At 41.4% G+C, this 13,008-nt stretch overlaps 1 protein-coding gene across 5 annotated transcripts in view; it reads right to left on the reverse strand.

The window, feature by feature from the left end:
- The window catches only part of LOC121442254 (PRELI domain-containing protein 2), a 72,239-nt gene that overhangs the window by 20,247 nt on the left and 38,984 nt on the right, over positions 1-13,008 (reverse strand). For all 5 annotated transcript variants that reach the window (XR_005973540.1, XR_005973541.1, XM_041643729.1 and 2 more), the window contains one exon: positions 11,629-11,734. Coding sequence is in view for 3 of the 5 variants with exons in the window: in XM_041643729.1 (XP_041499663.1) it covers positions 11,629-11,734 (106 nt within the window). In the remaining 2 variants the exon portion in view is untranslated. The remainder of the gene's footprint in view (positions 1-11,628; positions 11,735-13,008) is intronic.

Consider the following 13,008-nt stretch of genomic DNA (forward strand, 5'->3'; position numbering starts at 1 on the left):
TTGTGCCAAGTCCTGACCTGTGTTGTTTTATATAACTCCTTTATTCCTTCCAAGGACTCTGTGAACTGGGAACCAAAGCTGTCTTCACTCTACAGATGAGGAAAATGAGACATGGATTTTAATGGCTTGTCCAAGGTCACTCAGCTCTCCTGGGAAGGGAGTTGTCACAAACAACCCTACAACCCAATTTAAAACATGTACTAGTTATTCAATTCATATACCAGTTTTTCAGAAACATTTTGAAACAAGCCTCATAAAAATTATGTAAAAGATTTTAAAAGCCTTTTGAAGGAAACAATCATAATTTTAAATTTTAACCATTTCAGATATGTATAGATGATTAGAGATTAATAAAGAAAAAACAGCCAAGTGTTTTTGTTTTTATTTTTGTTTTTTGTGACAGGGTTTCTCTGTGTAGTCCTGGCTGTCCTGGCACTTACTCTGTAGACAAAGCTGACCTGGAACTCAGAGATCCACCTGTGTCTGCCCCCCAAGTACTGGCTTTAAAGTTGTGCACCACCACTAACTGACAACCGTCAAGTTTTCATCAAATGTAAATATATCTAAAAACAAAAGCTATACCCCACTAAAACTCACTGATCAAGAAAAATTTATTATAGCCTTTAAACTCTATTTAACCTGGGAATAAATGTGAAAAAAAAAAGTTAATTAACTGCAAAAGACACCATTTTCTTTTGCTCAGAAAATTTGGAGAAAAATAGGGAAAAAAAAGTTGAGAACCAGGTGTGATGGTCCATGCTTGTAATCTTAGCACTGGGAAGACTGAGGCAGGAGGACCAGCAGGAGTTCAAGGGCATCCTAAATTCCAGGCCCCTAGGATGCAAGGACACTGTCTCAAAACAAAGCAATGACGACAACAAAATCCAGGAAGAACAGGGGAGAAAATGAAGAGTAAGCGGAAGGGAGAGGGGATTCAAGGTGGAAGGGAGGGGAGGACATAAAAGCAGTGTATGACAGCTCCTAGGAAGAAAGATAGCTGAGGACCGATGTGTAAAATGACAGATCCCAGACAGCAAGAAGAATTGAAAACGGAGAGGGGAGGAAGAACGTGGGGAAAACGTATTTGAAGGTGGCAAAAAGATATCACTCCAACAAACTCAGGGTCCCTAAACACATACCCCCTTTCCCTGAAGCAGGCAGACACCCAAACCTCTTTCACTTCACCACTACCGAGGTCCCCCCAAAAGTAGGCCCGACAAAAGGGGTCCAGCAGCAGAAGATTAACTTCTACCACAGAGCAGAGATAAGAAATCACCCCCAAAGAGGCAGAGGACCCAAAGGAACAAGTCCCCACATCAGGGAACCCAGGGGACTTTGAATCATCATGGCCCTGGGTGCAAGCACATCATTGCAGATGGACTATCAGGACTACCGGTAAGAAATGGAGTCACCTTTCCAATCCAAGTAGCCATTCCTACACTTCTGAATTTAACTCCCAAGCTGAGATGACTGGTGGGATTTTCTGGTCTTTTGGGTCAAACTGAGGAGCCTTAATTTAGTGCAAAGAGTCTAGCTGAGGAAAAGCTGGAACTTAAAAGTGGTCTTTTTGATCCACAGCAAATCTGACCGCAAAAGCACTCAGTCTGCACAGTGTGCATGCACTGTCCCTGTTCTCTGTCTTTCTTTCCTTTTTTCCCTTTTTTATTTCTTGTTTTATTTCTTTTTGTTGTTGTTGCCTCTTGGTACAGCCCGTTTCAGCTTTAAGTTCTATGCCTGCCTCAGGTTTATATGGAGTAGGTAAAGATTTATGGTGGCCACAAACTCCTGTTTCCTCTGCCTTTCTGTATTTGAGTCTTGTGCAACAAACAGAGAGAACGAGCTGGGGAAACTTTGGTGGGAGATTTGATCCAGGACAATGGCAAGAATTGAGCTCCCGAATGTCCTAGTGCCCGGCTGAGTGAAACAAAAGAACACTAGAAAAAAAAAGAGTGTCACGGTAAGAGCTAAGAAGGCAAGGACACTTCCACTACTGTCTACAAATGTCTGCTTCAAGGTCATAGTTACACCAGATGCTCTCGGAGTTGGGCCATTCTCTTGCCTTATCTCCTCACCTGGACTTTTGTCTTCACATTGGGCACAAAGAGAGTGGGCTCCAAAATCACACAGCCTTGATTCAAGTTCCAGTATTGTATGCCACCATGTCCACAGCTGTAAGAGGGGAAGATAAGAATAACTGTGCCCTCTTTTCCAGGCTACTGGGAGGATAAATGTTTGGGAAATTATGAAGTGTTTGGACCAGTGTGCAATCGCTGATTACAGCTGCTATCTTTATTCTATCTGGTCTCCCTTAGAGCTTCTAAATTGTATTTATGGGAGGTATAGATCAAAAATAAGTCATCCTGCTCTATTACTGGGACCAAGATTTCAAAGAGTTACGAGTTTTATAATATGCGGCTTGCCTCATATGAACAGGACTGTGATACAAAATTATAAAAACCCTACTGCAAGCTCACAGCCTCTCCCATTAACCAGTGTTTTATTAGCATGTATCATATTTTTAATATTCTGTTGTCTCCGCTACACGTAACCATCTACCTTTTAAATGAATTACATCTGATGCTCTTTAATCTCTATGTAACTAAAAATATTTATTATTATGCATGGGTAAAGACTAACAAGACAGAAAAATGTTATTTAGAGATAAGGGGAACTAGGAGAGAATGAAAAATCCATATAATTTTAGAATTCAAAATGACTTAATTCAATCTGATTTTACCAAAAAAAAAAATGATAGTTTAGATCAGAGCAACCAGAATGAACAACATGGTTATCAGAGTTTGGACAAAATAGGTTCTGGGTTTCCGACCTCCTGGCCGGATCAGAAACTCATTGCCACACCATGTAGACATGGTCTCTCCTACCACCACACAATGACCCCACACATATCCGAACCTCAGGAAACCACTCCTAACCTTTCAGACAAGTTGAGTTCCCAGATTTCACCTTGTTTGGAGAAAACACTTCCAGAATTTCAGCTGACTGACTTAAGAGTTCTCAAAAGCTACAGCGCTGAGCAAAGCCCATTACAAACAGATGAATTCAAATGAGCCACCCAGGGATTTGGGATTCCTAGGTCTCACAGTCAAGGCAAAACACACACACACACACACAAAAAAAAAAAAAAAAAAAAAAAAAACAGTATGACTCATAATGACTCATAGACCTCTGAGTCTGAGATGTCTTCTGCAGAAGACTGTGTTATAGGAGACTAAGATTCTAGTGACAACAGAATAAGCAGAGAGCGAAGAGGGAAGCATTCAAGAAGAAAGACCTATCGAGAAGGAAGTAGTTAAGAAGTAGCATCCTTGGTATTCTCATGGCATCAAGTGACCTAACTATGACCTGAATAGGTCTAGTTGAGCACTCGAGTGGGATTCAAAAGCATTATCACCAGACATAAATAAGAGCTGGAAGAGGCTTCCAGAACTGGAGCATATGAGAACATATTTCATCTGGCCTTTCAAGTGGTTCAAGTCACATAAAGAATCTTAAAAGAATGCACATGGGAAAGCAGGAAACGGAAGCCCGCAGTCCTCAGTCTGCATGTTACACACAGACGTCCTCATGTCATGCCCGTAACTTGGATGCTGCCGAACAACACTTTTTCTTGCTCTGTTCCTCTCTCTTGGGAGTACTGACTTTAAAATATCCACCTTTTTAGAGTTGTGACGACCTATGCGAGTGTATTCATAGGACACACCGTTCTCAGTTAAGGAACTCAGCATTCACACAACACCCACATCAACATCGCACAACATAAAAGCCCAGGGGGGAACTGAGGCCAAATGATGTGAAAATGGCAGAATCAGTAACTGTTATCATTTCCAGAGTGGATAATCAAAGGGTTGGAGCTGCTTTTGCTTCTGCTTCAAAATTCTATGAGCTAAAAATAATCAGCCCGACAGTTCTAAGACACCAAGTCATTCAATTTAGACAAGCACAATACTGAACTGGTAGGAGAAGCTATAAGCGGGCAGAATTATTTTGGAAAAGAACTTGATAATACACACAGAAGGTCTTAACCCAAGAAGCAATCAGACATGTACAGAAGTTTTTATACGCTGGGATTTGACGCAACACTATTTCCAATAGTGGAAAAAAAGAAACTAATAATAAAAGTTGTTATATAAAAAGGATATTATGCAAACTGTCAAGCTTTCAAGGAATATGTACTGTCTACTACACACCTGTAATTGGGAGGCAAAGGCAGGGACCTAAAGCTCAACTTCAGCATGAGCTATGTAGAGTTTGAGGTAGCTTGGGCTATTTGTAAAAACGTATCTTAAAAATCAAAAAACAGGGCTGGAGAGATGGCTCAGTGGTTAAGAGCATTGCCTGCTCTTCCAAAGGTCCTGAGTTCAATTCCCAGCAACCACATGGTGGCTCACAACCACCTGTAAAGAGGTCTGGCGCCCTCTTCTGGCCTTCAGGCATACACACAGAATATTGTATACATAATAAATAAATAAATAAATAAATATTTAAAATCAAAAAAATATATAGAAATATGTAATGACAAAAAACTGTTGACAATATGTCCATAAATGAAAATATTGGGCTGATTTCAACTTTTTTAAATATGAAAACGACTTGTCTATACATACACAAACACACAGAGACACCCAGAAAGAGCTACAACAACATGTTAAAGGGGAATACCTTATTAGAATTTCTATTTCACTGTGCTTTAACAAAATATTTATAATTTAAGAAGATGATGAAAATGTTTTGAAAGAAACAGCACGAACTTTTCCTTTACCATTGTATGGCTAAAGTCTTATTTGAGACTGGGAACATAGCTCAACTGGAAGAGTGTTTACTGAGCATGGACAAGGCCCTAAGCTTGATCCAAAATAGCACACACACACACACACACACACACGTACACACACGTACACACAAAAGAAAGGATGTAGGGATTCTGAGTGAACAGCCAGTGTTTGACATGGCGGGGGGGAGGCACAGTCATAACAAAGACTTCAATGTTTCAGACCCAGGCGAATGGCAAAGCCTTCCCTGGGGTGAGGCTCAGAGAGATGGCAAAGCCTTCTTTAGGTCTGAGTGCAAAATATGCCCACCTAGCATTCTCTTCCTGAAAGTTTATGACCTGGAGACTTCTCCCCTACAGAAATTAACTACATCCGCCTCCTCATTCGGCTATATATAATAAACCCACCGCCTTGTTTATCTGTACGTAATAGCTCTACCTTCCTGTAAACTGTATGCGATAGATAGACTGTGTTCCCAGGGTGCTGTGGCTTCATCAGAGCCCAGACCACCCGATCCCAGCTTTCCCATACCCATTTGTAAGTCATTTCCTCCTTTCCTCGTTGACCTAATCAGGGTTCTGGAACCCAAACCAATAATTAAGCAACATGGGAAAACAACACCACCCAGAGCCAAGCTCAGTTAACTGTGAAAAGATTTCCAAAGGCAAAAAAAGAAATCTCATCTAGGTGGGTGATGGTGACTCACACCTGTAACCTGCACTTGGAAGCTCAGGCAAGAAGATGATGAATTTCAGGCCAGCGACACTACATAGCAAGTTCAGGACCAATCAGGGAGAACAACAGAGAGATTCTTGTCACAACAAAGCAAAACAAAATAACCAAAACCAAAATCTTACTCCAGTATGTACTTCAAAGGGTATTTGCAGGGCTGAAGTTAACTCAGCTGGTAAAGCACTTGTTTTGCTAGTACCAGAGTCCAATTTCAGAATAGAAGTACAAAACCAGGCATTGTGGTGTACACTGGTAATCCCTGTGCTGAGGAGGCACAGACAGGTGGATAGCCCTGCCATTCACTGGCTTGACAGCCTAGCCTGCCCAGTGAGCCCCAGGACCCAGATGCTATGTCAACAAACAAGGTGAATAATGTCTGAGGTGTAATACCAAAGGTTTTCCTCTGTCCTCCACACTCATGCATATATATGTTGTGAGATATGTGTACACTGTGTGAAGGTTTATTGCTGCGACTGATGTAATAAAAAGCCGAATGGCCAATAGCTAGGCAGGTGGGATTTCTGGGAAGAGAGAGGAAGTAGGAGGAGGAGTCTAGGTGCATGAGGGAGATGCCAGAAGAGTGGGAACAGGGAGAACAAGATGAAAGAGAGGTAGCACCACATGGTAAAACAAAGATTAATAAAAATATAGGTTAAATTAAGGATAAGAGTGAATGGGTCAAGCCTAAGCTAAGGCTGAGCTTTCATAATTAATAATAAGTCTCTGTGTCATTATTTGGGAGCTGACTGGCAGGACAGAAAAAGAATCGCTACATATACATGTGTATCACTTACTTACCTATAACTATACTTGTCAGAAAACATCTTTTAATACTAGTAACTATTGAAATTTAATAGACGTCAAGCATGCTCACAGACTTCCTGAATCCTTTCAGATCCCCGTAGAATAAAACTATGATCCCCACATTTAATGGATGGAAACTGGGGGTCTGGGTTATCAGACCAGTGGTCAATGAGCCTCTCTGTAAGGCTTCACTTGCTTGTTGAGCATGTGGCCAGAATCCCATGTCATACTAAAAAGTCTTTGAAAAGCTCAGCCCACTCCTTTAGTTCAGGAATTGATACTTGTGTATGGTGACGAGTGACTACAATTTGCTTCAAAGCCCTTCAGCGTACACAAGGTAGTAAGTACTACGGCACGTACGTGTCGCATGCTAAGGACAGCCAGTGCCGCTTCACACTCCAGCAGTTGTTGCGAGTATTCTAATCAGCAATCTCTCTCTAGAAATTTCAATTACCTTCATCCTTAAAAGGAAATTAGCATAAGGAATGTTCAAACTGAATTTTCACTGGTGAAATTGGTGGCTTATTAACTACCATAATGTACATTAGAAACAGACTCTCATTAATGCAATGAATGGGACCCAAGACACAGCTCAAAATTCTAGAAATTTTCCTGTCCTTGCCTGACCATGGAAGTTATACATCTCAACGACGATCATTCAGGACTAGACCACTGGTCCAGAAGACACTGGCTGCTTCACCCCACCTCTAACTGTTGTCCTTATTATGAAACTGTGATGCCATAAACAAACCGAGGATCTATTATGACTTTAATTTACATACGGAGAATACATTTGGCTTCCAATACCCACTTCTTTCTCTTGCTGGCACCACTCCATTGAGAAAGGGCACCTTATACCACAATGAACACGATCCTTCCATCTCTGCAACGTTCTTACCAGCTCCTCCACCCCACGTTCACTTCCAAAGCAGCCCAGGACAGAAAGGGAAACCTAAATCACAACTGTAGGGTGAGCTGCTCCCATTTGGTTTCTTTAGAGGCCAGAATTCACTTTTCTCCTCTTTGCATGGGCTTGGACGATAATATGGGCGACAACAATCTTGCCATGCATTGTTCTTTTTTTAGCCAGTTTGTCTCTGCGGTTAGGGACGACTACAAATGCCGAGGAATGCAGAGTTCTCATTATACAGTCCCACAGACGTGCTCCTTCTTTTAGTTTGTGAAATACATTTTCGATGTGTGATAAAATAATTTGTTATCTCAACCACTCTCGTGGAAGGCGCCGTTATTAGTGCCATCGTTATTCTCATCACGCTGATCAGAAAGCTGAAGCAGAAGTGGAATTCAACAGCGTGTGAAATATTTGCTACAGAGACAACTGTGAGCAAGTCAAACTATTTGAACATGCTTTTAAAAGTCTGGCTTGGGCATGCTATATCTAAAAATCTGAACATGTGAACATGTCACTTTAGGATGTGAGGTTGTTAGTTTGATTTTTTTTTGAAAAGTCCTGTTTTAAAATGGATAATAACTCCCTACTGTCAAAAAAGATTTAGTCTAACACATGTGATCTAAAAGGACATTTGAAAAACCCAGGTTAGGGTGGGTTTGGTGCTGCACACTTTTTTTTTAATCCCAGCACTACAGGTGGAACTCTGTAAATTCAAGGTCAACCTGGTCCACATAGTGAGTTCCGAGATAGTCAGGGCTATGTAGGAAAAAAGAAAAGACCTGGCTATATCTGGCTGCATGACTTTTTTTTTTCAAACTCACTCTATTGGTTATTTATTGCTGTGTAACAAATTACCCCAACTTGGCACATGAAAACAACATGAACCTCTGATTCTGTGTGCCAATGAGCTGTGCTCAGATTCAACTACACATCTGTGTGATGCCCCTCAAACTGAGGAACATGCCATGTCTCTAGTGCTCACTGGCTGAGAACAATTCTAAGCACATACACCTTCTCCCCAACACGCACATGGCTTAGGTGCAGAGATTATAGGTGGGCCCGTAAGAGTCAGAGACCAAGAGTCCACTCTGGGGTCAGACAAGGTTTGGATCACACTCCAATTGTCCCACTTTCTAATTTAGTAACCTTGAGAAAACTGTTCTGCCTCTTGGGACCTCAGTTTCCCTGTACAAATGAAAGGAGAACAGCAGCTCCCATCTCGCTGAGCTGCTCAGGGAAGCAGACAAGGGCACGCATGTGAGGCCCAGGGCATGTCATCTACAACTGTCATGCTCACAAGCTGCTGACTAGTCCCCTCCTTAGTCTCAGAGTGCCGAGCCTAAGCCCAAAGCCAGACTTCATCCATCCCCAGCATTGGCAGATGTTAACCATTGTCTGCCATGCTATCCACCCTCAGCCACAGGTCCCCAAACTGAAGCTGCACAAGGCGGCCTCTATCCTGTGAGTTATGCCTCATTTCTGTGTGTCTCCAGCACTCACCCCGACGTCCAGCACACAGCTCATCAAAAGACGCTTGTAGAGTTGAATAAAGCTTCAAATGTAGTGATGTGCACTATATATGCTCACGCGGCTTGGGAGATGTGTAATGATAACAAGAAAGCAGGACAGAGAAACATGTGGTTGTGATGTTCCTAACACTTAGAAGCAAAGGGAACATGTGTTTATATGTGACCTGAGGATTTCAATGTTAAAATCCTCATAGTGTTCACTCATATTTCTAGGAATGCATAAAATCCCTCTTTGGCGGATGAACAAACTTGGGCAGAGGGACTGCTGCCAGGTCACAAAAGTGATGGGGGTGTGCACAGCAGCCTGCCTATGTACAACCTGTCCTACCGCAGGGGCATGCCTGGGGCTTGGCACCCAAGGGAAATCAATAACATTTATAACCATTCCATCTAATCCAAGAAGAAGGCAGCTTCCGACTGGTATGTGAAAGTCAGCGTGTGTGTCCATAAGGGCCCCAATTGTAGCCTGCACTAGATTAGAAAAGAAAAAGGGAAAAAATGCAATTGAACAAGCCCCTGGAGGCCCAGAAAAACAAGTAACCTCACCTACAGCTTCATATCGACAGACTGAGTTTAATTTACAAACATAGATAGAAAGTTTGAGTGTCTAATTTTGCTTTTATGAGAGGTAAATAATAGCTGTCAGGTCCCACTTTTGACACCACTGAACAGCCTCAAGGATAAAGCCCAAAACTGAAAATGCAGCCACCTAAAAACCACACATCCACTTGGGCAGAAACCAGTTATGCCAACTCAGCGGGGAGGTTTACTAGGAAGGCAGGCTCGTCCTACAAAACAGCATCACATGAGTAAGATGTGAAAGATACTTAAGTATGGATGTCTTCTAAAATCAAAAAGCTAATTAAACTTAGCTTCTTCAGAAAGCAAAGTTGGAAAAGCTAGCGGGTAAAATGCATTCTCTTATTTCTGAACATAATCAAGAACAATAAAGGGTTAATCGGTTTGAAACATTCGTCACCTGGTTTAGTTGGTTTTGCTCCTGTGAATATTCAGAAGAAGTCAACCATGCTCCCCTCTGTGTTTTACTTTGTGCCCATTCACTTCCACATACACATACGAGGCCCTGTCCAGAGCATCACAGGCTAGGGAGGAATCAGGACCAAGACTAAAAGCTGGGTCTGAAGAGAAGGCTCAGTGAGTATTTGCTCTGCAAGCATGAGAACCTGAGTTCAGATACCAGCATCCACATAAAAAGCTGGCCACACACACACAAAAACATACATGTACATACATGCGCACACATGCATACTCCCTCACCTGTGACCTAAACTTGGTAGGGGTGGAAGACAGGAGGATGGCTGGGTCTTGCTGACCAGCACTTAAGCTTCAGGTTCAGTGAAAGAAAGAGGAAGACACCTAACATCCTCTTTTGGGGGGCATGGAAGGTAAAGAAGGGAGAGATTAAAGGAAGATGATGACAAAGCACTCGCTCTCTCTCTCTCTGTGTTTCTCTCTCTCTCTCTCTGTGTTTCTCTCTCTCTCTCTCTCTCTCTGTGTGTGTCTCTCTCTCTCTCTCTCTCTCTCTCTCTCTCTCTCTCTCTCTCTCTCTCTCTCTCTCTCTCTCCCAGTAGGGTACAGAGTACAGAGTCTACTGAGAACATGGTAGGAAATATTTTCCCGCAAGCCCTTTATCTGAGAAGTGACCTCAGCCCTGGTCTCCATGCCCATGGCAGAGAAGAGGATCCTGTTTGGACAGCCGCCATTCAACTGTACAAGTGCTGTTTGACCTGTTTGCAAACAAGGGCCTCTCCTTCCAGAAACATTAGAAAAGGAAGAAATAGACAGTCATTTGGCTGACAGAGAGAGAGAGAGAGATGCAGTCAGTCTTTCCATTGGCTAGAACTGTATTCAACATAGACACCTGGACAGTGGAGATTCACAGCCCACTAAACTATATATATATACATATATATATATATATATATATATATATATATATATATATATATCAGGATCCATATATGATTAACAACTATTAACAGGTTCAGATTGATGACAGGTAAAATACAAAGTCACTCAGGTGAATGGACAACATGTTTTTGTCTAAAGCAAGGCAAGCCACAACATCCAGGATGAATACAGCCTGATGTGTGTTTTCACAGGGACCATCGGATAGAATTTTATTTTATTTTACAAATGACTCTGTGTAGTCAGTCTAATAATAAGAAACCTCAACTCAACATTTAAATATTATCTCTCCCAAAAGGGGCTCCATCCTTTTGATGAATAGACTTGTGTGCTAAACAATTATACTTAATTATTATTATTACGGCTTTTCTAATAGAGGATTTAATAGATGAACAAGGAGTCAACTCAGTCAGAGACACAGTGATAAAATTAATTTTCTCACCAGGGGCATTACTTTGAGATTGCAATTTTGTAGATAGGAGTCTGGTGGTGTTATTTTTCTTTTACTTTATTTTCTTTTTTTTTTTAATAAATGCACACATTGTGCTCTAGCAGAAAAACAAGCACAATAATGTCTCCATGAGGAAAAGTGACATTAGACCTAGGAGTTCAATGACTTCCTTCCAGCCTATGCTAAACCAGTCTGGATCCATGACAGAACACCGCCCCCCAGCCAGGCCAATAACACATGCTTAATCTCAACAGCCTAGGTCAGCACTCCTTAGAATGTATTCAGACTGACTTAACCTGGTTAAACTTTGGACTTAAATAGCAATTATTAAGAGAAATTTTGTGGGTACATTTATTCATTAACTCCCCTTTTTTATCATATCTGTTCATGACATTCTTCTACTGTGTCCTATTCAATACCCAACTGATTTCTCCATGTTTTCTTAAAATTAATATGAGTTCAAAGTTGAACCAAGCTTACCTTCTGGGCTCCCTGTCTTAAGAATGCACTAGCGAAAGTTTCCAAAATACAGTTGAGAAACCCAGCCCCCGTGATTGAGATTCTGCCTCTTTGAATAAACTCTGTCCTGGGGGAAAAAAGGAAAGAAAAGAGTTATAAAACACACACACACAATTCATCTCTATGGTTATCTGCATAAAATAAAATAAAGCAAGCCTTGAGGGTAAGAGGGACATTCATTGGGAAGAAGATGCCGTTACAGTGGGAGAGGGAAAGGGAAGGGTTGTGGGGCATCGATATAATCACAATACATCTTTTACTCTCAATTGTCAAAAACACTCATCTTTCATATCACTTTGCATTTGGATATGTAATTATAGACACTTTCAGCAGCACAATTACCATTTATAATTAACACAAAATAATATCCATAAAAATTGAGTAATTACCTGTTAAAACAAAAGATTCTATTTAAGGTTGACCTAACTATGGTACAGTTTATACAGAATAAACAGCAATCCCTTCAATGAAAGAATATTCACTTCATGATACATGAAGCTACTGACACCAAACTAAACTGATAGTTTCCAATTGCCTTCCAAACACTTACTTCCTACAGCCATAGATTAGTGCAGCTCTCATCCCCTACCAAAGAAATGTCTGCAGGAGAAGGAGGCTACCGCAAAGAACAACTGGCAAGGTGTAGAGAACCCAAAGTTTGGAGTTTCCATCGTACATGGAACATCAATAATACAAGCCCTGTCCCAAGGCCCGGGAAATACCCAAGAAGATGGGCAGAAAGATTGCCAGAGCAGAGGACAGGCAGGACTGTTGTCCTCTGGACATAGTAAAGATTTGCACCCATGAACCCTCAACAGTAAGGACTGCCTACACAAAACCTACAGCAGCCCACACCAGTTGGCATTCCAGCACGGGCCAGGCCAGAAAGGGCTCATTAGGCCCCACCCCTACCAGCACTAGTTGACAAGCTAGTGGCAATGCACAGCTTCTGAGAAAGAAATCAGTTTTCTTCATGGACAAGCCCCGTGACAGGTTGTCCATGCCTAAGTGGCCAGTCACACACCCAATTGCATATGGGCAACACTAATTGGACACAGTAGGGTGTGTGTGTGTGCGTGTGTGTGTGTGTGTACACACACAATTATGATGACAATATGAAGTTGAAAGAGAAAGAGAGAAGTGAGAGGAGTTGGTAGTGAATTATATCAAAATTATAATGTATTTGTGTATAAAATTAAAAACCAAAAAATATTAAAAAATTAAGAAATGATCACTCTTTGCGGGAGGGGTGCTATTTTTATTATATATATATATATATATATATATATATATATATATATATATTTCTCTGCTCCCCTCCTTTCATCTCTCCTCCCCTTC

This window comes from Microtus oregoni, unplaced genomic scaffold (genome assembly GCF_018167655.1).
Source record: "Microtus oregoni isolate MIOR12 unplaced genomic scaffold, Mior012 000088F_ref0000325, whole genome shotgun sequence".
Taxonomy (NCBI): domain Eukaryota; kingdom Metazoa; phylum Chordata; class Mammalia; order Rodentia; family Cricetidae; genus Microtus; species Microtus oregoni.